The following is a 26004-nucleotide window of genomic DNA, read 5'->3' as shown; positions in this document are numbered from 1 at the left end:
ACAGACATCCTAGAGCACAGAGGAATCTGCATTACTGTTACCTGGATGGATCTGGGTTATTTCATTGCTAGGATTGCCAGGCATTAACAGTAATTCACTAAATAAGCCCTGGACATGTGCTTTGAGAGACAAGCACCAGCTTTGAATGGCTGCTTCACATAACAATAAATTAGAATTGCTTGCCCCCTTCCCTCGCAGGCTGTCATATCTCTGGTTTATTCGCACAGACCACACAGCGCACCAAGGCTTTACCTGACCTCACCAGACAGAGTTAACTCTGCAGTCTGTCTGGAGAAATGGTGCAGGATTTCCTCTTACTGTTAACTTGTTTTTCCATCATATGGAAAGGATCAGAGATGTTAGAGGAACATTCAGAAGGAAGGATGTAACGACAGAAAAAAATTCCACACCGAAGTTGATTAAAAAGCCTGCCTGGCACTGATCCAGTCAAATTAAAATCCAGTAAAGATTTAAAAAAAACCCAAAAAACAAAAAACAAAAAAAACCAAACAAACAAAAAACAAAACAAACAAAAAAAACCCACCAAAAAACAAAAAACAAAAACCAAAAAACAAACCGATTTTTAAAAAGTTAATAGATTTTCAGAAGCAAATCTTTGCAGTCATAGTTAAGCAGGCAGAAAAAAATTCCTTGCTACGGGCAGTAGGATCGGATCCTTGAATCAGTGATAATGAATGACAAACACAATTTTCATGCACAATGCTACAAAAGTAAGAACTACCCGAGGACTTGGAAACATCAATAACATCTGAAAATATAGTCAAAAGCTGACAAAGAGCATCAGCCTCAACATCATTTCACCATACCTTTTCTGAATGATTAAGCATATCCTGTGCTTGTTTTCTTTCTGCTTCCACTCTTTCAAGATTGTTTTTAATGTTTTTTACTTCTTCTTGTAAAGCTGTAATCCGAACTGTCACAAAAAATTAAATATCACTCAATATTAGTTACTTTACTTAGATCAATTTTGCAACTTAGATCAGTCTTTGCAAATTTTACTGATTTCTGGGCCCATAAAATATTTCAAATACTTCAAATTTTCCAGGCATGCAAAGGCCATATATTGCAGAGCAAACTGATTTTTTTAGACACTCTTTATGCTCGTTATCAGTAACAATTCATAAAAACTAATCATGCAAAAAATGGTTCCTGCCTTTCATCACTTCCATCATCTAATATTCAGAATTTCTTTCATTAACCCAAGTTCTGCTAGGCTATGGAACAAGCACCTGTAAGTGATGCTAACTTCATTAATGGGCAGGTAAGGCACATTATACAGAAAGTCAGTTTCAAACGGATTTTTGGGTAACACAACATGTGTTCACCTAAGTGTGACTCAGACCATGGAGAAGCCAGGCACTGAAACAGGGCTCCCCATGAAGGTGTGGAATCACCACCCCGAAAGTGCTCAAAAGATGTGTAAATGCGGCACTTAGGGATGCGGTTTAGTGGTAGATTTGGCAGTTCTGGGTTAATAGTTGGCCGCAATGATCTTAGAGGTCTTTTCCAAACAAAACCATCCTATGATTTTAAGTGCTATGACATGGAAAAAGTAACTATTCCTTAAACCCCACAGCATCTACCCTTGCGTGGCATAAGAGTTTATATGAAATACTAAGTAGAAGCACGTGGTTTGGAAGGGACCTCTGAAAATCATCTAGTCCAATCTCCCAGTCACTTGCAGGGACACATCTCACTAGACCCTGTAGCTCAAAACCCCATTCAACCTAGCCTGAAACAGTTCCAGGGACAAGGCAACAACAGTTTCTCTGGGCAACGTGTCCCAGGCTCTCACCACCCTTATTATAAAAAGTTTCTTCCCATATCTAATGTCCTCTCCTTCAATCTACTCTCCTTCAATTTAAAACCATTGCCCCTTGTCCTGTCACTACAGACCCTGGTAAAAAGCCTCTGTCCTATATGCTCCCATTCAGTAGGGAAAGGAGAGTCCCCATCAAAAGCCCGTGCCTCATGGAAACTCAACACTGCAACAGATGGTTCAAGATGGCAAGTTAACAGTCAGGGTGCATTAGCACAGACACAGCCATCAACTAATGCATCTGAATAGTTTCTAGTTTGGAAGAATCAATACAAATAGTAGAAAGTTTCAAGCATCCTGAAAAAAAGGAATCTGCATCTGCATCCCTTGTTGTGCTCTTAACCTTGCTTGTAGAAGTGATGTAGAATCAACATAAAAAAGAACAAATGCAATTTAACAAAAAAAATAGCCTTCTCCACACATGAAAGAAGAGCAAGTCCAGGATATACCAACTAGGCTACTGCACAAGGCAGTAAGACAGTGTTGCATCTTCTCTAGCACTGTATCAGCTCTTCCTATTTTTGCACCACTGGACTCAGACTTTTTGTCAGTGCAGTTCCAGACTCATGATCAGTGTTTGACACTCTTTGATTTTGATATTCTCTCTGCTCAGTATGATCAGGAAGCCAGATCCAATCTTCAGAAACTGTTCAGTCACACTTTGTTTGCAGGTTGTCTCTCCTCCTGTTACCAAACTCTACATCACTTAAGTAGGGTTATCACAACTTTTTTTGGTAAAGTATAAATTCAGAATAATTACCCTGTAGTTCTCCAATCATTTCAGATCCGTGACTTCTATCCCTTCGTTCTGACTCCAAAGCTGCTTGTAGTTGATAATAATCTTTCTCCACCTGCAGTTTTGTGCTTTCCAGAACTCTGCACCTTTCCTGCAGTTCTCTATTCAGTGATTCTACCTGACTTAATGACTTGCTCATTTCTGTGTTACCCTTTCTCAGTCTTGCAGCTGTGTCAGATTCTGTCCTCAGCAAATCATTTGCTTCTTCTAGCTGTTAAAATAAACCAGACAAAGATTCTCAAATATAAAGAATATGGAGCCAGTTTTGCTACATTTGAATGCTCAAATCTAAGAAATAATTGAGACAAGGAACACAAACAACATACTTGTTTTTGTAACTGTGTTATCTTCTCATTTGAAATTTGTGAATGCTGGCTGATTTTTTTCAAGTCTTCCATCTGATCTTTTAGTGTGGACACTAAAGAGAAATTGCACCATTAATACAGCATACTATAAAAACTTTAGGGTTTTATTCTTGTTTTTTTACACAAACATGCTCCAAAATACTGTTTTGCATTGATAGGTTTTTGCTGACTTTTTGCTTCTTATATATATATTTTTTAAGTCAAATTTTGTGCTTGCAGACCAACAACACAGCACAGTGCTGCAGAGCACAGAATTTGAAAATAAGAACAAAAAAAATTGTGTTCAAATAAAAATGAACTCAAAATCTGTGTTCATTATTTGAAAAGATCCCTTTTCAAACCTTAAAGCTGCACAGCACTTAAGATACTATGACACTAAATTATTCCCCAAAACACATCATATACATCCTTAGTGTCAACGTTTGGACAATATTGCATACCTTCATTTTCCACATTACGCCTTTTTTCATTCTCTTGTTCAAATTTTCTTTGGTACTCATTTATCTTATGTTGTAATACCATCTTTTCCTTTTCAATCTGAGACACTGTTGTTTCCAAGTTCTTCCTTTGATTTCCCTAAAATTCAAAGAATTGGTATTTAATACTTACTTTTTTAGGAATGATCACTAAACCAGCTACATGATCCCTGCAACTAATTAAACATGGAAACTGATGCATTGTTTCAAATTAATGAATTTCTGGCTTCCTTGGGAAGGTTTTCAAAAAAGAGATCTTTTTTAACTTCTACATGACAAATTTATACAATTACTAGGAAAACTGTTGTTAGTACAATTATATCTAAAGTAACTAATAAAATTATTATCAAGAGACAAGAGAAGGGCTCAACAGAAAATCATCTGCATTTCTGTAGTAATTGACTTTGATAAACTCCAGAAAACTTGCAACAAGCAAGACTAAGTAAAATATTTATCAGCGTAAACAGAAATCAGCATGTCTAACAGAAAGAAAGTTTTTGAACATGTGTACAAATGAAAATGTAATCTCCAAATTTTATGTATTGAAACATGATTGTTAGGTCTCAAACTTGCACACAGAACAATTTTTGTTAGTCACAGAAAAAATATCTTAGAATCATGAAAGTACTATTCCTAACTCCACTCTTTACCCAATGAAGGCATGTTCAGGGGGAAAAAATATTACCTCTTCGTCCAGTTCTTTCATTATCTTGTCTAGCTTTATGTTTGAAGATCTAAAAATAAAACAAGATTATTTAACAGATACATTATACATACTGTTTTTCTAGTGAAATGATTTGTGACCATTACTAAAGTGAACATTAATATTTTGACTAATGTTATTTTGTAATGAACATTAAAAGCTGAGGAATCAATCAATCATTGCAAATCATTTGTAAAATATATAATTAAGTATTTATGAGCTTAGTTAAAGATTAAATATGTGAAACTTTAGGCTTAATCTGCAAAAAACAGTGTATGTACACAACAGGTTATCCTTAAGATTAGAATACCCTGGTAAGCTGCTAAAACTTCCTCTATGACCTCCAAATATCTAAAATAGCTCATTAATTCCACAGTAGGCAACTCCCTACTACAGGTAAAGGTATATGAATAATATTATTTGAAAGTCTCTCTGTTGAAGCAATGTATTAGAAGACTGAACTGCAGAGAGTGTGGTGAAGCACACAGTAAAACATCATTTAACTGGCAATAACACTGACATATCCATTGCATTCCTGCAGGCAGCCATCCCTCTTCAAAGAGCCAACAAAGAGGATCCAGACAAGGCAGCCTGGCAGGTACCAAAAGAAGCAGTTACAACAGTTAGGGATTGACTGCAGACTAACTCTGCAGTGAATGGCATGACATACCAGAAGACACAGTTGTGCTCTGACAACTTCAGCAGTACTGCAGGAAGACAGCTACTGAATATCCTTCAAGAATGTATGTCCTGCTTGTGGAGAGCAATCAGAACGTGCCAACAGTGAGCTTGTGTTTAAGTAAGCAACAGTGTCACATAGCCTAAATTCCCACTAGACCGTTTTAGTTACCAGTTTACACCTAAGGAGCTTGTACAGCTACACACTATGGTTCTAATTCACAAGTCTAAATTCTTCCTGCATCATATACCTGGCGTTGCCTCCTGGGATTATTTAATTCTTCAGGAAAAGACTTCAAAAGGAGAAGCTAACTGAAGGGGAATTTAGTTTGCATGACTCCCAGTAAAAATGTCGGATTATCAGAACAGGAGAACCTCAACTGTTTGTGTGACTGCAAGAAAAATGACAATTCTCACATAGCTGCTACTTCAGCATGGTAGAAATAGAACTTCAGAAAGAAATTTGTTGTTCTTATATGCCACCCATAGAAAAAAAAGTGGTTTTCCAACACGTAACCTCTATTTAGAAAATACCTAATTAATTTTAATAATCCAATATATGCCATATATACAGAATTTCACATTTTCAAAAAAATATCAGCATGGTGAGCATGTACATTAGTCCAATAAAACATTTGAGTACAGAGATATCAGGTAAACTGAAACACCTAAGTGCTCAGAAAGAACCTGTGTTACATGCTTGTCAATGAAAAAAAAATTCTTTATACCATACTCAAGAAAATTTTAGAATTACATAAATCTGTGCCTGGAACTCCCTTGGAGAACTACAACACCATTCTTAGTGTTATCCTGGTAATCCCTAAAGCAGTACCACAGAACTGAAGTGTTAGATACACTTAAATTATGTAAACAATTGAAGTTCAAAGTCTCACCTGCACTTTTGCTCCATTTCATCTTTCAACTGCATTTCATTATGTAGCTGTTCTTCTAACTCATAGATCATCTTCTGCATATTTTCCAGCTTTAAATATATATTTGTACATGAAAGAACATGCATTAAATTTAGAAACTTTAAAAAAGTATTTCACAATATTCAGTTCTGCTTATATTGTATCACAGCTTACTTTCTTATATCAAAGTAAGACTTTGTATCTTATTAAAATGTGATGCATATCCCTTCCTCCCTGCCCCCCCCCCAATTTAATTACAAAAAGTAAGACAGTTTTTTTTTTCATTTGTATGCACATGAAATTTTAGGTATCTTCAAAATTCACAGGCCTAAGCTAAATCAAATCCTCCTTGTTTTACAGATCTTCAGTACCTGCCTAAAGACTAAAGATACTACTGCAAAAATACAAGAAAGCACTTTAGTAAGTTTGAAAATTTCTTCTAACATGAGCCACCACCTGTATTTTTCAATCCATCTTCAAACTCCCAACAAATTCAGGAAGCAGAACTAGGCCAGTCAGTTACTGGCAATGGGGAGAAAGTGCTCTCACCATCTCTTTAGTCAGAGACCATTTTTACAGCTAGAACTGTACCTAGGTTTGAAAGATAGTAACAAACTTCAGATGTTAATATGGCACATTACTGCATAGCATGTACTGTTTGCCAGCAGGATAAACTCAGAAATTAATTCCTCTCATGTAGTCTCAAAATATCTGCCACTTTCTATTGAATATCTAGGCACAATAATCCCATTCCAACATCAAAATCCTCACTCAACATGATGGCATCAGCCTTGAAGGAGCTCATCAAGTCAACCTCATGTTGATTCATTATAAACCTTTCCACTGATCTTGTAAAGATTTAATTAAAGCCTATTTAATTTGTACACATTTCCATCAATGCTCTTGGAACTGCATAGAGAAGCACTAGATTTCTAATCTAGACTCTCTTCAAAGCAACATATTCATGTGATGCTTTGTTTGTTGTTTCCTGTTTTAACTCCAAAATCTCAAAAAATGTCCAAAAATTAGACATTTCAGCACTTAACGGAGCAGCTCTGGAAAACAAATTACTGATGTGACATAGAACATAACACTATGTGGAGCAGACAATGCCTGTAGTTAAAAACAAGGGATGGCTTCTAAATCTAGACTTTGAGGACAAAGGAAAGACCAGTACCCAACACATTTATCTCCTTGATATGAACCACTGAGAAATAAAGCAAGAAACAAGACTATTTAAAGGCTGTCACTGTAATAAGGACCACAGCAAATGCCCCAAACCAGAGGATAACAAAGGTTCAATGTGATTGCTCTTCCATTTCCTTTTACTCATGTTATGGCCCTTCCAGACAGGGTGCACAGAGGAACTCAATGGGATAGATGAGAAACAGGTCTAAAAAGACATCTGGCAACTGAGGCATTTCTGTTCTGCCTCCGACTAGCTTGGACTGCTATCGCATCCTCTTGCGTCTCTCTGTGTCTGCATGTTCTCACATCAGGCTGTACCCCAGGGGACCCATCTGAGCTTGCAGAGCAGTCTAATTATATCAGTAGAGACAACAGGCTTCCGGGCAAAGTTCTGCACAATCTGCTATCAATAGACTAAAGAATACCTCAAGAAAATCCTGAGTTACAATTAACTCAGTATAAAAGCACGCCTTTAAGCTTTAGTTTGCTCTTGGTTTCCATTTTGAGTAGGAAGCAGGGGAAGAAAGGACTGAAGAAAAGCCTGTCTGCAACAGAGAAGTAAAGAAACACCCCTCTGGAACCGTAATAGTTTTTTTCTTTTTCTTACTCACTACAGCATAGTGAGTCTGGTTCTGTACCCTGAGCAATGAAGAAAACCTAAGATCCAGTGCAAAAGAATCTGTTAATCTCCTCTTTCTTAAAATCTAAACTGTTCACAGGTGGTTACAGCAGCACTAAACCAAAGGAAGCAATCAGATCTTCAAAGAGGTTTGATATTCAGTAAAAGGATATAGAATTCTATTTTTGCACAACATCAGGTCCTAATTCTGTTAAGTTTCACATACTTGCAAAACAATTAATTTCTTGGAAATTTGTGGCACTCATGTCTTTCCCCAAAGACATTCAAAACACAGATATCAAAATGCAGAGAGACCAGGCAGCATCTTGTGTTATATTTCCAGAACTAATTCATTTGCTAACCATGGTCAACATTGCCATTTTCATTGCAGCATGTAATGAAAGAAAAACAGCTGAGAAAGAACTGTGGGGGAAAAATACCTTGTAATAAAGATTTAACATTGATTTAAACCTTCCTATATCACTCAAATTCTTCCAGACCTTCACCTCCCAAAACTGCTAAAGTCACTAGACATTCGAATATGTCTGACAATATGGACAGGACTACTGAGGATTCTTCAACTACACACTGGGTAGTATTCCACTGAGTATGCCAAGTCCATTCAGTAACTCTCTTCAAAAGTCAGCCAAAAGACAGCACACAGTTTTAAGTACTTTCAAATATTGCAAAGTCTGGCTTTGTTTTTAAATTTTACTGTATGAACAGTCAAACATTTAGAAGGAAAAGAAAGTATATCAAACACATCAATATACATTGAAAATCAAGATACTTCAATGATTAAATTCACTTGCCCAGTAAAGGACATAACCAGTTCCCCTGCTCTGTACAAATTTTCTTTGGGTAGTGCCATGTGTCATTAAACCTTTTTATTGCTAGTTTAAGAGAAAAGGGAACACAGATCAGAATTTTACTCTCAATAGAAAACAGAATAAAATACTAACACAGTAAATCATAGTAAAAGCCAAGATTTATTTTAAAAGTTAATTATCAATTTTTGACCGTGTTTTCTTCTGGAAAGAATGTAATTTGTAAATATCAAATAATTTTCAGGGAATAGTCTGATTTACATCAGAACTTACATAGAATCCAAGCACTCAACCAAATCTCAAACACCTTAGCATATCTTCCTAGAAACCTGAATGCCAAGATGTTTGGGAATAAATAACTGAAAGAATTCCTGAGCATTTCTTGCTAGGGGAACTGCTCTAGAAATGCAGATCATCAGTGCCCAACTCCCAACAGCTTGTGGGGAAGGCCTGTGAAGGAGCAGAATGCCCAAGCTTGGTACATTGTCTTCCAGCTTCCACTGAGTTCACTGGAAGTCCAGACTCCATGGTTGCCACAAAGCTGCCCAAGATCAATGAGGCACTCTAGAAACTGCACACGTACTTTGATATTTCTAAAGATAAAAACTGTGAATCCTATTCCACAAAAAGTTTTGGCTATTTTATTCAATTCAGGAAAACCAATGTTATATTAAGAAGTGAAATTCTGCTTTTCCATTAATTTTATTAGGGAGGCCATACTAAAGAGCTAAAAATCATGCATTGATTTCATTGATCCCAAATACTAAGATAATTTGAGACATTTCTAACTCAAACAGTTTATGGCAAATATGCAGTATATATTTATACATGAGGCAGACTCTTTATTAGGATACAATAAAGATAAAGACATACCACACTTTTGTCCACACTGGACCCTGTTCTGTTGTCATTGGAATTTTCTGCAGGGACACCTAAATACCTGCAAAAACATTTTTAAAGTTATATTTGAAGAGTTGTTTAAAGGTAAGATTATTTAAAAAAAGATTAAGATAATATAGACATCCCAAAATATAACTCCCAGATTTATTGCTCCAAAATGTGGAGAATCAAACAGCAACATAATCAGATTTAAGCATATTTAATTGAAAAATTCAATTTATTGAAAGGTTAAAGTACAAAGCTGCAATAGAAGGCCTCCAGAAAAAAAGGATTTCTGCCAAATACAATACAACCACTTTTTTTTCTTTTAATAACCATTAAAAAAAAATCCTTGCTTTCCTTAGTTACAACACTCTCATTGGCTTCTATCCCATAAATATTTACTCAGGCACTAATGCAGCAAGTAGCAGGAATGAAGCAAAGTCTGCAGAGATTGTGTAACTTTCAACAAAGTCACTAAGAGTTCTACACACAAAAAGTTTGCCCTAAAGCCAGTGTTCTTATTTTATGTAAATGCTTTCTAAAAATACCATAAATTTCTAGTTGTGATGATTCTGGAGAGTTAGGTAAATAAATACAAATTACTGCTTTCAAATTCCTTTGGTATTTGATGTGATATTCTTGGCCTGATAATTGATCTAAAGAGACATAAAGCATCTATTAAGTGCATCAGATTACGTGAGAAATAACTCTCCAACACATGAGCTGAGAAAAATGGACACATCCTTTTCGTTTCACATGGGTACTTCCAGATAGAAAAAAAACCTCTCCAAAAGATCAAGGAGAGTAAAATCAAAGGCATCACCAAACCATGGTGAAATTAAACATCAGTCTGGCTTTCAGACAATCAAATGACAAAGTGGAAATGAAACAGTTTCGTATGGAAACAAGCTTGCTGTTTGGAGTGCAAGAAGCCACCCTATTTTACACACCAGGGTTGTTGAGCAGTAAGGATGTGATACTTAGACAGGCACAGCACCAGCTGCATCAAATCTAGAAGAGAACTCACAAGCCAGATAGGGCTACAAAGCGTTCTCAGCTGGTATTCCAAAATCTGTGTTAACATGTCAGATACAGACTTATTTTTCTTTTAATGCTTGAACTATTTCCAGTACAAAAAGAAAACAAAAGCTAGGATTACAGGTTTAGCAAGCATGAATAGTCATTTCAGATTTTTCAAGACAATCACACCAGCAGGATATTACAGGACAAAATTCAGTTCTAGGCCAGCATCATCGTTCTAGTAAGCCTACAAAGTCACGATAGTAGCGGAGAGCAGCAGTACTCTTCAATGACAGCAAGAACACAGCCACTTAGCTCTCTAAATTCCTGATACTGTCCCCCAAAAGGGAAGGAAGAAATTCTGTTATTAACATGCTCCTAATATGCTACTTCTTGACAATATATTCCAAAATATTCCTGCAAGGCAAAAATGGAAACTTTTCAAAGTTACAGACTAAAGTGAGAATAATAGGTGAAACTCTTGAACTGCTGAACTCACCCAAAGTGTATGGAAAGCCTAGAAGTCCTTCTACACCTTACCATGGCAAAAAGTAACAACAAATCCAACTCTTTGCAGAGATGGAAAGAATTTCACCACAGGCTTGGAAAAGTGTTTCCTCTTCTACGCAAGGACGAAAACCAGATTTATTTCCTTTAAGATTTTCCTATCCAGAAATGCTATTAAAACTAACAGTCTCTATCTGACAGTTCTACTATAAGTTTTAGCCCATTTTAAGCCTGATACCACAATTAAAAGCAGCTTTTCAAGTATTAAAAAGTTATTGAGATTTTTGAATGTAGATGTAGCTATACATAGGGCCTACAATAATAATGACTGCTGAAAGCATTAATTAATACAGTTTTAACTGATGTAATTTAAAAGTCTTTTAAGCAATAGTGAAAGCCGTAAAGCACCATGATCTCACTCTGTCAGTGGACGTGTACTTAAAAAAAAAATAAATGATGAAGCAGAAAGCAGGCAAGTAGGAAACACTTCTAGTAAGCCAAGGCTTAATTTACCACACGCTAAAACACTGATGGAAAGTATGGAAACTTCATATACAGCTCAGGGACAGTAATATGCAGTAAAACGAATGGACTTTCAAACTTTGATTCATGACTCTACACACAATTCAGTGCTCTGCAGGCAGCTCTGCCTGGTAGTGGCAACAGTGGATTTTCTTGCTTAATATCTGCAGCATCACTTCTGCAGCATCTTCTCAATGCAGAATAGGACACAACAACACAATGGAATATTTTAAGGTAACGATGTCTAGCAGTACTTTATCATTGTTAAAGTATTAAAAGAGTGCAATGTTTAGTATTCTGAATGATTAGTAAGTATATGAATAGATTTAAACCTAGATAGCGGTTGGTAAGAGTCAGAAACAGTGCCAACAAAGAATACAGCATTAATTTGCTTTCTGCACACATACCGACGGTTGCTGTAGTACGTAAATCCTACAAAAGGAAGCTGGTTGCCCACAAACGCTTTTGGTATGGGAAATGTTTCTTCCTCTCCTTTGTCTTCTTCCAGATCATCAAAATTACTAGTGTCAATGTCACTACTTAAGTCAGGCACAACTGGTGCTACAGCTAGAAAAAATGCAAAATAGTATGATAATAATCAGTACATCATTCAAGTCACTAAGAAAATTTTGCTTGGTACAGAGTAAATGAAACTTTAAACGCCTTTAAACGAAATACACCAGTCCTTTTGCTAACATGATACATAGGGAAGCCAGACCACCACTTCTGAGAAAAGCAGTATACTTACTGTCTCTGAGTGTTTCCCAAGCCCATTGATCATTTTTGAAGAAAAGATGCCGTTTAATTTCTTCTACACCATTTCGTCCTAGCCTCACTTCCCTGTTGAAGAGTGTTTTGGTTAAACACATGAGATTCCATAAATTATTCTGAAGGAAAGACTCATTTTAAAGCATAATCTAACAACAGACGCAATAAAATACTTCTCAAGCTACGGTAAAATGTACATACAACTCAAATGTTTTCATAAGAAGATCTCTACATGAGCAGAGCAGCTACATTTCAGAACACAGCCTGGTTTTAACTTTTGCCTATAAGAAGCTCTGCTGTTTCTGTTTCCACAATTGTAGATAGCTCAGGCAATTGCCAAGTTGTTACACCGCACCCATGCCAGGCTCGAAGAATTTCACTTCTCCTGAGCAGTTTAAAAATGCACACAAAACAAATACTTTTTTTTAAACAACATGACAAGAAATACTCTTAATGAAGGCTAATTTCCATTATGAATAATATATAAACCTTACCTATCAGTTAAAAAGGCACAAATGAGGTTTTTTGCCTCTTTAGAAATGTCACTGTCATCAGGAAAAGTAAGGGAGTTCTTATGGTTCATAATCTTACTGTACGTTCCAACCAAAGAATCTGCATAAAAAGGTGTATCACCTGACAAAGCAGAACAAACATTAAAAAGCAGATCAAAATTATCATAGACTTGATTTGCAATATTGAATTACACATATAACAATGTATGCAACCAAGTGAACAAGAAGCAAGGACAAATGTTTGAGAACTCTGCCAGAATTTTTCTAAAATATATTCTGTAAATGCTAGGATCTGTAAATCAGAAGAGCTATAATGTTTAAAAATGAGTGATTTTAACATGGGAATCTAGTTAAGTTATGCAGTCAATTCTCATGATCCTGCTACTCACCTACAAGCATCTCATACAAGAAGACTCCAACTGACCACCAGTCACATTCTCGCCCATAGTAACCATCCCCTCCCTGGGACTTCAGTACTTCAGGAGAGATGTAGTCTGGTGTTCCCACAGCTGTGTCACATCGTACCATTCCTTCCTACAAAACAGAGGGAAACAGACAGGCCCAAATATAAGATCCAAAACTGCCAGTAAGTTCCAAGAGTTTATGCAGCCTAAGCAACATCAACAGACCCACATAAAATTTTGTCAACAAACATTATTTTTAAATTATTTTTTTTTTATATTTTTGAAGTCTAATCTGCTAAAGCCAGAACAAAGCACTAGATCTGTCAAACACAATGGAAGTTGCTTTAAAAACCTCAGTCAGTATCCAAGAAGTAATGAGAATTGCATCGAGGCCCTGCACACACCACACAGCCACTCATGCCAGTATAAATGTGTCAGGATGTACTGTAAACAATGAAAGCTCCTCTATTAGCATAAATGGGGCAACATCAGGGATTTTGATAACAGGAACAGCTGAACTGCAAGTTTTTGGCCTCTGACCCAAGATACTGAATGGTAGGAAGACCAAAGGTAGATAAGGCTTTGAAAATCTATGTAAAGAGACTCAAAACAGGTAACAGACAAGAAGAACATTTGATGTTCCTCACACCCCCGAGAAAGTCCTTGTGGAACTGAGATCAGTCACACTGGAGCTGTCATCCAGAATGCTGAAGGTATAACCACATACCCTTTTTGAGTGCCATTGAGGCACTTCTGAAATAATATAATCCCATGCCATTCCTAGAAATGGATCAGTGGAAAAACTTGCATAAAAATACATAACTAAGCAAATAAAATAAATATTAATTTAGTGCTGCATATGCAGCAAATCCTAAATTTAGCTCCTAGGCTGAGCAGTTTTTCTTCTAGAGAATAACCTTTCACTTTCAAAAGACTAGAAGAACCAAGATTAGGCTCAAGACTACTAGGATTTTTACACATAGCCTGCACTTGGTTGTCATTGGTGCCTTTTATTCAGCAGCTAAGTACAGTAATTTATTCAAATCTTCTGGAATATGATGAAAATATATTGTACATATTACACCAACTGTACTACCTACCATGTAGTTCAGATTTCCAAATATGTCTTCCTCAAATATACATGCAGGCTGACACAAACCAGGCAGTTTTGTGTAGAGAACAAAAGTGCTACACAGGACATGAATACTGTTGCTGAACTTTTTTTCTTTAATAACCTCAGAATTCATTTTTAAAAACAAATAATTCTATGACATCTGTTTCCCTCAGATTTGTCCTCATGCTATGTCAGCAATGGCTAATAAGTAAAACTGGTATTAAGCAACTGGCATGTCAGTTTTGATTCTTTTATTTCTGGCACTATGTAAAAATAATGTCTTTGCACTAACTTTTCATACCAAAATACTTAGAGAAATAACCCTGAGCATCTAGAGACAATCAAAAGCTTGACTTCAGAAAAGAAAAAAACTTCAGAAAAACTCTTCTCTAAAAAACAGTACTTGAAGAACCATTTCTGCACTTTACATTGTCACTGAATAAGATGCATGAATCACAGAATCATAGAATGATTTGGGTTGGAAGGGATCTTAAAGATAATCTAGTTCTATTCACTAGGCCATGAAGAACAATAAGGGAACAGAGTACACTCTTCTCATCTAGCTTTGAACTTTTCAGTATCTTTTCTTTTCACTTTTAAGAATGTTTTCCTTTCAGAAACAGAAAAGTCAAATTACAAACATATGTTTACCTTGTTCATCTTCATACAAGTACCAAAATCTGCTAATTTTAAATGACCAGCTTTATCTAGCAGCATATTATCAGGCTTCACATCTCTGAAAGAAAAATACGTATTTTAAAAAGTAAACATTCAATTTATTAGATTTAACTTATGAGAACAATGGAAGTCAACTGCTTTTCAGATGCAACGTTTTATGGAAAAACAGCAACATTAAAGCACCGCTATTGCCTCCGCCTTTTTTTGCTTTCTCTAAGTATCATGACAGACAGACTGCTGAACTACAACATTTTTAAAAATTAGAATACATGTGAAAATACAGCCTTAAGTCACCAAATTTAATAAATCTGGACACTAATCATGAACCTCAAGTTCCTAAAAAGCACTCACTGGTTATGTAAAACAGGCATTGAAAACACAGCTTCTTTCCTGTACCACCTCTATTTCAAGGGAACAATTGGGTGTCATTTTCAAAATTCTATTATTGTGAACAAATATTTTCCCATGACTCAAAAGGAGTATTAACTTACACCACTCTCCAAGTACTCCCACTATAGAAGTTTTCATAAAATAACTGGTAAAGTGCAGCATATTGATGTCATAGAATATACTGAAGCAGAACAGCAGCAAGAAACAATTACCAAGATACCATAACACAAATTTCAGGAGAAAGTATATTTCAGAGACCTCAAAGGAGGACTCTGGCCATAACTGTCAGATGAAATGCAGTGCAAATTTACCAGTACATGCACAGAATAATTTTGGTTGGGAGGGATTTTCGTAAGACTTTCAGCTGCCTGATCGAAGTATAGCTGCAAAGTCAGATTGAACTTACTCAGAGTCAAATCCAAGCAAGTTTACTTTTTCCAAGGATGAAGAATCGATAACTTTTCTCTTGTACTGTTTGACCTCCCTCATAGTAGAAAAAACAATTCCTAATGAATAGCTGGATATTCCCCTGTTGCAACTTTCATCTTTTCACCATGCAGCTTCAAGCCTGGTCCACCTTTTTTATAAAGTCCTGCTGTGCAGCTGGTGACTAATGCTTTCTGTCCTGCCTGAACACTGCTCATGTTGTGAACAGAGACAGTGCTGATCCTGGCAACAAACCTCTGGGGAACTGCCGGTAGCTGACTGCTGCTGGACAGCACAATCTACTCAAGGAGTATCTAGACAGTTCTACCTGCTCAAACTGCACCTTTCTAACCCAGCTATATCTACAACCTTGCTGAAGTCAAGATAAACATACTCTGCCTCGTCAGTGAAGCCCATCATCTCAACACAGAAGGTAATTGCTTTGGGAAGGCATGTATTACCCTTCATAAATCCATGCAGGCTGCTCACAATCACTTCTCCATCCAGATGCTTGGAAACACTTTCCTGACAATTTACTCCAGCTGCCCTTAGGCTAGCTAGCCTTCAGCTCCTCTGACTCCCTCCTCCCAGCCCTTTTTGGGGCGAGACAAGTGTGCCATTTGTTTCCTTCCAGTCATCTGGAATCTCCTAATTCCCACACACCTTCCAAGGTGACAGAGAGCAGTATCCTAAGGCTACCTGGCAGCTTCCTCACCAACCATAGCATGTCTCACCATGTGCCCTGGACATGTGCATATCCAGTTTGCACAACTGGGACTCAGCTTGATCTTCCTCTGCCAGAGCTTTCTTTTCCCAAGCTCTGCCACTGGGCACAGGACCCAAGAGGCCTGAAAGCAGACCTTATCAATGAAGGCTGGGTGGCAAAGGCAGTAGCCTCAGCCATTCCCATATCCTTTGCCATTCAGTCCCTGACCCATTAAGCAATAGGCCCACATTTTCTTAAGTTCTTTTTCATTCACCAGAGTTGAACAGATTACCTACAGGGGAAAACAAATTTTAAAAAAAAAACCTCCTGGTGTCAAAATAATCTAAATTTTCATGAAAAAAATCTCTGTGCTGCTGGCATCTTCTAATGCTTGCATTCTAAAGCTTGCAAAACACATGTACAAATGGTTCATTCAGCCAGATAATTTACCCATTAGATGCAGCATAGCTACATAATTAATGATGCTCTAGATCCTACTCAAGCAATGGATTAGTAGTTTATTTTGCTTTGCGTTAACCTTTTTTGCAAAAGCTTACGTGTTAACACTGATCTTGTGACCAAATCACAAACTGAAAATGTATATACTATAGTGTATACAACACACTACTCAAATTCTTCCTGTATTTTATGTTGAAAAATTTATTCTTCTGCTCCCAGTTAATATAATTACAAGCTAGAAACAGATACAAGTTCAAATATCAAAAAGAAAACTTCGCAACCTATCCAAGAAAAGACTACATTTCACTTTAGGGCAAGTACATAATATGAAACTAATCCAAGTCCCTTTGCTTTGCATCTCAATTTTCCATCTTGCCCATCACAAGACAACATATGGCTGGGAGATTTTCCTCACATTGTTCACAGATTCTTGTTTAATGGGTCACTGAGGCTTCAAATGCCTAGCAGAGAATTAATTCCTAACAGTGGATACTACCGTGATCAAATTCCCTAAACAGCTTTTTCTAATCAAAAGAAAAGAACCATTTTGGGGCCAACATGCTCACACCATTTTTCTTTTTGTTATCTCTTGGTAAAGAGGGACAATTTTATTGCTCCCCAAACTGAGGAACATCAGCCCGCTGAAAACCTTTTTTTGACTATATCACCTCAGATTTACAGTTTCTGATGGCAAGAACTTTTCAATTTGTAAGATGGAATAATTATGGAATGACAATAAAGAAGCAGTATCTTTAATTTTAAAACTGCCTAAACTGAAGTGATTCTGGCAGCATCAGGAAATAAACAGCCCTATGAAATATCTTTTTTCTTTCTCACCTGTGTATAAAACCCATTGAGTGAATTGCATCTAATGCAAGTACAACTTCAGCAGTATAAAATCTTGCCCATTTCTCTGGAACATCGTAGTTACTCATTAAATTCACAAGGTCCCCACCAGGCATGTATTCCATCACCATGTAAAGGTAACGGTCATCTTGGAATGCGTAAAATAACTGCAAAAAAGCAAAAGCAAAAAATAAGCCAGTTATGTTCCAGTTATCTTTAATACTTTGCTTGTTGGCAAATCAAGGGCATTTCTGTGCCAGCTGATTTCCAAAGTAACAGAATAGCTACAATAACTGCATCAACTCTGCATCATTCAGCAAACCTCCTAAAAAGAAGTTAACCTCTAGAGCCAGATTCTCCATCCCCTTATACTACCCTGGAAAAAGTAAAGTTCTGGTTACAAATTATGATTAGTGAATTTGGTACAATGAATTTTGAGATCATTTCAAAGAATGCTCATTACATTTAGACAAAATGTTTTTTCCTTTCTCACTGGAATGTTAGCAGACTCGTATACATAGACAAAATTACTCTGTTGTAAACATCTGCCTGATTCTATTTGTATTATCAGTAAATCTTTATTTTTCTATTGTCAACATTTATTTATTTATTATATAGAAAATAAGCCTGTACTTTAAACAATAAAAATATTTCCCTTAAAGTTGCCAGTCATCTGTTCAACATGAGTCGTGCAAGCAGATTTTTCTTTACTTAAAACTGTATGAAATTCCTAAGTTTTATTCTGCACAATCACACCCAGACAGATAGTAAAGCAGTTACCCATTTGACTTGGGTAAATCTTGAATGAGTTTGTGTAATTCCAACCTAACAGAAGAATTTATATGCTTAAGGGTAAGAACAGTTTAAATTAACAAGATGACATGTGCACACACAATGCTCGATGATTGGTTCAGGCATGTTCCTTAGAACTTCAAAGACAGCAGCGCCTCCCAAAAAACTGTCAGTGAGAACACTGAAATGGGAAAAAAATAACCAGAGCAGGCATAATTTGCAAAGATACACACAGAAATTAGAATTTACAGAAGCTCTGTCTTAAGTACGTCTTTCTGGTATGCTTACTGGTATGCTGGATAATTTAAATAACTACTACAGAGCAGATGCACCAAAATATATCTGGCAAAGAGTTTTAATAATAAAGAGAATACATTATCATGTAACATGACAAAATACAGTTTGAAGCAAGTGTTATACCTGCTCTTTTATATAGCATTGCTATACAAAATTGTTATTCTCTTAGTCATGTGTACCCTAGCAGATCAAAAAAACAAAAAAGAGACTTCAATACATGTAATTCCAGATCGTGCAGTGTTGCAACCAAACTATTCTATAATGCCAATATTTTAAAAGTAGTATCACTTTACCTGAACAACCCAGGGACTATTAGCAAAAGCCATAATATCCCTTTCTTCCCAGAAGAAGGCAGAGTCAGATCTTTTTATCATCTCAAATTTGCTCAGAAGTTTCATAGCATACACTCTCCTTGAGGATTTATGCCTTACCTGTGAAGACCAATGTGACATGCAGAACATATTAGTTTGCCATATTAACACATGAAGAACATGACTGAAAACATTACTTTTCCTGCTTTACCCTTTAACACATTTTATAAGACTCTTCACATTACTGTAAAGGATTATATACTGTACATCCACAAAATAATTACATCTGACAATGCATTACTTATAAAATACTTGCTAGGACTTTTCAACACAGAAGTCCATAGGCATAGGAGTCACATAATCTGCATGTATGTGCCTTTAAAAGGACAAATATTGGCAGTTAGTGATGTTAAATACCATAAAGTTAAAACTATAAGCATTTTCCAGAGTTGATTAGCAGATGTGTATACTGGCTGCTGTATCTCCAGTTTCTCCCACCAGCACTCGATTAAATAAAGCAGGATTAACAAGCCTGGCTGCTAACCTATCACAAACAACACACATCTCTCATCTGTGAGAACTATGTCCACAAAAATCTGGTGTAGTCCCTGACCTGGCAGAAACTCTTCTAGCCCTTAAGACTTCTTCTAGTGTCCATGTAAACAGTGGTAAAGGCTAATTTTCTTGATTATGAGTAATACACATTCCATTTTAAGAGAGGAGACTACAATGCAAAACAAGTACCTGTGCGATTGGACAGGACTGAAATAGGACATTTTCAAAAACATTTCCATAAATTGTAAAGGAATAAAATTTCACTGAGCCAAAGGCTTGAATATTTAAGACTTCTGAACACTACACTGAGAAACAGATGCATGAGCAAATACTATAGAATACGTTCAAATGTACAAATAGAAACTCAACTTACCAACTGAACCTCCCCAAATGCCCCTCTCCCAATCACCTTCACCACTTCATAATCTTCAGCTTTCATGCGCAGATCTCTCATTTTATTTACTGTGTCTTTATCTACAAGGAATAAAATTCACATTTCATATATAGTCAACTTAATTAAACCCATTTGTCTAACTTCAATTTTTCAGAGTTTTTAGAAGAACTGCTGCTCAAAGAACCTACCACTGAACCATTGCCACTGAAAAATTCTCTGCAAGAATGCATGAGCTTATTCTCACAACCAGTTACCAAAACCTGATATAACCTAACGCAATGACTCTACCGTACAATCCTATTACAGGAGATAAATTTCTTAATTTAGAAATTCTGTTTAAAATAATTACATTAAAAAAAAAAAAGGCGATGCAAAAATTTCATATCCAGCATGATCCTGATGATCTTGATTGCAAGCTGATCAGTATAAAAATATTATTTCTGAACAAATATTCAACACAGCTGGGAATGTGTACAAGAAAATACACTACAACACACTTGAAAAAATATTTTTTAAAAAACGTTATGCTTTTCTGCACTTTCATGATTCCTAATAGTCAAAAAAAAGTAGATTTTAATTTAAAACATGCAGTGGGAATCACTGCAATTATTTATATAAACCTGTCATTCTATAAACTAGAATAATTTACAAACTCCCAGTGGGCAGATATTCTAATTCTAATTCCAAATTTGGTAAAAGATTAAAACAGTCTATTTTAATCCATGTGGGTCAACACTGGCATGAGACTACGTAGAAAATCTTCATGCTTCAGTATTTCTAAAAGCCAGGAAGTTCTACTAAAACAGAAATGCTTCTAATAAAAAAATAATGCAATGGTATTTTATTTTCAAAAATAGTATTCTAGGCCTAAAAGCAAAGTTTAGAGAGAAGTAAGGACAGGGGAAGAAAAAGGAGGAGAAATAAAATATTTTAAATTCATATGCTAAAAACTGACAAAACAATTGAAAGAAGATTATCATTAGATTTCTACCTAAACGAGCCACAACCTAAAACAAAAGCTGACTATCTACAATAAAAATTCAGTAAGATTTTATTACCTCAAGAGGGACATAGTTCTGTTTGAATAAACACTCTGCAGCATTATTATCTAATGTAAAACAACCATTTACAATGCAGCATAACACAGGCTTATTCCGGTAAATTATAGCAAAATTTTAAATTCTGACAAATTCTTCCACATAGGGAACAAAATATTCAGTGGTTCCCACAAATAATGCATTGCCTTATTTGCTCTGGTGACAACTGGCTTACTGAAAAGGAGGAGAAGATTGCACAGAACTAAAATGCAGCAATTTTCATGACAGCGATTTTCTAGCTATTGCTAACTTCCTACCTAGTAATCTCACAACAGGAGGTTCACCTCTTCTGAACAAAAAAGCCTAAGCACAATATGAATCCTTTAAATGGTATTCAATCACAAGCACCGAAGAATTAAGGAAAACACATCTGAAGAGCAACCTAAGCTAAGGATTTTAAAATAATGTAAGCCAAGCTTCTGATCAGTTGCAAATTGAAATTTACTGAAATTTATTGAAATTGAGATACATACTAACATACCAACACTCAGTTATCTTCAGAGAACACCTTATAGCAACAACAGTGTTGGAAATTCGACCTCCATATTCTACATCTGTTAAACAAGGTTTATCAGGCTGCAATAGACTTCAATAGGCAGTTTCTTATCTCCCAGGACCAGCGGAGGACCTGCCCAGCTTATGCTGTACGAACAGCTGGGGTGGCTCCCATGGCAAAATCACCCTCTCTCAACTTGCCCTGAACTTTGGGTATAGGCTCAGATGCTGTCTTGAAATAAACGGAGTCACCACTGCAAAGCAGAGTTCTCAGATACCTGCAATACTAATTTCTTCGTTCTTTTAATTCTATATGGTAGAGAAATTATAAGGTTCCACATTTGCAAATAATCATCCTCACAACCTCAGCTGGGAGAGGCAGAATTTAGAGACTCCACCAATATACAATGTAAATTAGGGAGAAGTAAAGAGTGGATAAGGATGGGTTCATAGGGCAGTCTACAAAATAGAGGAAGCAAACTCTCATTTTATTTGCCATCTAGAAATTTATTTTAAATTTCTGCAATAATGTTGCAAACCAGGCAGCTGATACTGCAAAAAGATATTTTATTAGGACACTCTTTAAAGTAAAATAAACATGAAAATGTCTTTTTTATTTTTTTAATAGAAATTCAAGGCAAACTAAGACTTCACAGTTCCCTATAAGGCCACTACTCACACATCCACAGCTTGCTTTCATATTTCAGCAAACACTGCAAGTTAATGTTTCAAAGGCAGTTTGAAGGGAACTAATGTGTTCTGTTCTCCACCTTCAGATTACTTCAGGTCACATCTTACACAGTATATAATTTATACCTAAAAGATATTCATTATCAGGTTGTAAATGTAAAAGTTTTCTTTCACTCAGCCCCTACTGCAGAAGTAAAGCTTTTTGAGACTCAGTAATGATTTCACTACTCATAAAAATTACATTCAAATTCTCTGTTGCAACGAGTATTTCCTTTGCCTGACACAATTTCTCTTTTCTCCAAGAGTTTCACCACACCTTCTCAGTAAATAACTGATTATACAAAATGTGCATATAACTCAGCATACGGTATCAATACAGTTTGAACTGTGAAAAGTTAAACAGAACATTTGAGCTTAGGCTTTCAGTAACCAGCTTACATGCAAATGAGCCATCAAACAGATCTAGTGGACCCAAATATTCACACAAATGGAGATTAATATAAAATAAGCACCACAAATTCACTATCACAGGTTACACTTGCACCCAATAAACCATTTGAAAACACCGTGGAAACAAAAAAAAAACCATATAAATTTCAAAGCAAAGACAAAAATTATTTTAGACAAATTACTTAATATTTACCACAAAAAACATTTATTATAGAATTGAATTGCTTAAGCCTGTAAAAATCTAACAGTATTAGCTTAATTTCAATTTTTGCCCATTTAGTCTACAGGCAGAAGCAAGTCTTCAACCAGCAAACATTTCTGCCACAATCTTCAGAATTTGCCAGTTTGGCAGCCTTCAGAAAAGTTTTGATTCATGAATGCCTTTTCTGGGGTTTTCTTTGTTTGTATCCTGATTTTTTAATTATGAAAATTATGGAACTATTATTTCTATTTAAAAAATCAACTTTACTATTTTAAAACGTTATTATATAGTATAATGTGCAGGAAATCTTGCAGTGGAAAAATACTGAGAATTTTGCAGAGAATACTGCAGACACATCAGCCGCATACACAAGTAAATGCATTACCTATGCAGTATTAAGATTTTCATGAAAAGAGACCTTTTATACTAAAAACCCAAAAGCTTACATAGTAATGCTCCAATTCTGTTAGTGAACAAATATTTAATATGATTCCATGACATTGTACACATCACTATGCCAGTTTACTGTTAATTGCTTATGATATCCTAGCACATGAAAATAGAACACAAGTTATGGGAATCCAGGGAGTTGCCCTAACAAAGACAAGAGGCCTTTCTCTTAAAAGGCTTTGTGCCACATCAGACAAGGCCATTTACAGGGGCAACAGATTGGACAATCAATTGCTGGGGATGAGATTTGCATAGGCAGCTGTCACTTCTCAGTGGGAAATAAATAAATAAGACTCTTGCACCCAAAAAAACTTGCACCCAAAAACTCAATGCACTCCAAACCCCTAGCTGCCTTTCAAAGAGCTAGAACAGGTGTTTTATTTTTGATATTGCACACTTCTGTTATTTAGTAAATTAAACATTAAATACTTACACCTGTTTAAGAAGTTATCAATGTTCTTGTTTTTTCTTAAGGCAGGAAAATCCAAGTCATATACCAAAGCATCTAATCCATCCTGAAAAAAAAACAAACAAACAACAAGCAAAATTAAGTATTTGAAAAAATAATTACACATGCTGCTAACTAAAGAGCCAAGTTAAAAAAACAGTTGTCCCTATCAATCTTCCATGCAAATGAAATCATTCACATTTATTTAATGACTGTTAGCACTTATGTGAAACAGCTGTTACTCCTTCACTTCCACAGGACTCATCAAAATTTAATTCCACATGATTCTATGTATTATTACCTTAATTAGCTCCATACTTACATGAAAATAATTACTTCTTCCAAATACAAAAAAAGCCAAATAGCAGTTCTAATGAAGTTCAGTAATATTAAAAAGTCACAATGCATCACACAGTAGGCACTTGAACATGAAATGGCAACTGGCAAATAGAACAAAGATGGTAATTTAATTCACAGAATCAAACCCCTGCATTTTATCCATTGAATTCCATGTGAATTCTCATGAACAAGATGTTGACTTTATACACTCCTACTTAAATCTAGAAACAAACAGCCACAAGCCCATCTGGCACCATTACCACAGCATACATCCCTATAAACAAAAGCAAACCAAACACCATCAGAAAACCCAATAGAAAAACACAATGAAGAAGGAGGTAGTTTTAAGGTCTCGTTAAGTGCTGTGAACTCTGACACTTACAGTTTAAGTCTAAGTTTGTTACTAGGTATAAATGACTCTTCAGTGGGTAGCATCTTCTTGGAAAAAGACTAAACCCAGTTTTTTGGCTGAAAACCACAGATATGGCTTCAACTGAAAAATGCACAAGTATTCTAGGAATTAGGTAATAAAGAATCAAAGTGCACTAGGGAGTCCTCTCTCTCTCAGGTAAGTGACAACTGCAAAAACAGAGACAAAGGTCTTAAAATACAAATTGATGGATGCTACCAAAGCATGCCAGAGATGTACTGTTATTTACTTGTCCATTTATAGCTAGGTGTTTATGTTACCTATTTTTAACCTGCTTGAAGTGAGATATTAGACCAGACATATCTTTGATCTGGTCAGTTCAGATCTGACTAGACCTAATTTGATTGCTTTCGGCTTTTAAAAGGATTTTTCTATCCTTTTTTCAGGATTGAAAACTGAGCCATCAGTCTTTGCTAAGTACATCAAGTAACTATGCCTGAACAAAAGCTAGAGCATAAGGTTTTTGGAAGCTTATTTTCCATGAATATATAGTTGAGAACACATTTGATTTAGACTGAAATATTAGTCTTTGATCTTTCACTTCAAATTCAAACCTATTTTTCACCTCAGTCTTTACGACTGACTTTTAACTATAAAAAATCCCAAGTGCTATCAAAATCAAAATTCTTTCTTGGCTTGCAGTCCTCACTTTTAAAGTATGCAAGATAGAAATTATTTACTTCAAATATAATAAGAATAAGCTGTAAAATCATGCTAGAATTTGAAAATGGGTACCTGCAAGGATAATCAGAATTACTTTAAAGGCTGGATATTATTAAAAATGTCAATTTCATAAAAACATTTTCCTTTTTTAAGCTACCTCTGCCTACAGTGGCTCATTTTGAACTAAGAAATGGTAAAATGAAAACAATACAAATCAAGAAAAGCATCACAGTATTTCACTTCTCCAAAATAAAGTCAGGTTTTGCATCTTGTGCATTAAAGGATCATCTTTTTGGACTGACACTGATGATGAAAAAAGAAAGCAAATAGCAAGGAAACAACATTAAAGCAGTCAGTAGTAGAAATAATAGAGTACGAGTCCAACAACAATTTGGACTCAAGACAGATGCAGAAATAAAGCTACGCAGGCAGGATAACTGTAATTTACAAACTTTGCAAAGTAATAGAAGACACCTTTTCCAAAGACACATGGTAAATATCCAGGAAATCCAGGAAAAAAATTAAATTCTTTGATTCTTTTGAATAAATTTAAGGGAGAACCATGTGATAACTGCTTGCACAGCAGTAAAAAGTCCACCAGCAGCTTCTGTGCATTTATCTCCATGCTGTCTGAAGCAGCAGGAAAACACCAGCTAGGAAGGAGGCTGCTGGGTCCCATCCAGTGATTTTTAAAAGCAAATTAGAAATGGCAATGAACCGTCAAAATCTGGGGTTCAATCTGCTGTGAAGCCTT

The 26004-nt window shown here is 35.9% G+C and overlaps 1 protein-coding gene across 3 annotated transcripts in view; it reads right to left on the bottom strand.

Annotated features, from left to right (window-relative positions):
• ROCK1 (Rho associated coiled-coil containing protein kinase 1) overlaps nt 1–26004 on the bottom strand; it is an 82731-nt gene that overhangs the window by 27606 nt on the left and 29121 nt on the right. For all 3 annotated transcript variants that reach the window (XR_014616613.1, XM_084218124.1, XM_084218125.1), the window contains exons 2-17: nt 23804–23885; nt 19966–20066; nt 19020–19157; nt 17629–17804; nt 14784–14868; nt 13004–13148; nt 12597–12735; nt 12083–12174; nt 11742–11901; nt 9277–9343; nt 5752–5840; nt 4163–4211; nt 3442–3577; nt 2963–3054; nt 2601–2847; nt 828–934 (exon numbers count right to left, since the gene is read on the bottom strand). Coding sequence is in view for 2 of the 3 variants with exons in the window: in XM_084218124.1 (XP_084074250.1) it covers nt 828–934; nt 2601–2847; nt 2963–3054; nt 3442–3577; nt 4163–4211; nt 5752–5840; nt 9277–9343; nt 11742–11901; nt 12083–12174; nt 12597–12735; nt 13004–13148; nt 14784–14868; nt 17629–17804; nt 19020–19157; nt 19966–20066; nt 23804–23885 (1905 nt within the window). In the remaining variant the exon portion in view is untranslated. The remainder of the gene's footprint in view (nt 1–827; nt 935–2600; nt 2848–2962; nt 3055–3441; nt 3578–4162; nt 4212–5751; nt 5841–9276; nt 9344–11741; nt 11902–12082; nt 12175–12596; nt 12736–13003; nt 13149–14783; nt 14869–17628; nt 17805–19019; nt 19158–19965; nt 20067–23803; nt 23886–26004) is intronic.

This window comes from Fringilla coelebs (assembly GCF_963513975.1).
Source record: "Fringilla coelebs genome assembly, chromosome: 1".
Classification (NCBI taxonomy): Eukaryota; Metazoa; Chordata; class Aves; order Passeriformes; family Fringillidae; genus Fringilla; species Fringilla coelebs.
Note: the sequence above shows the minus strand (reverse complement) of the source record. Positions and strands in the feature narration are given on the sequence as shown.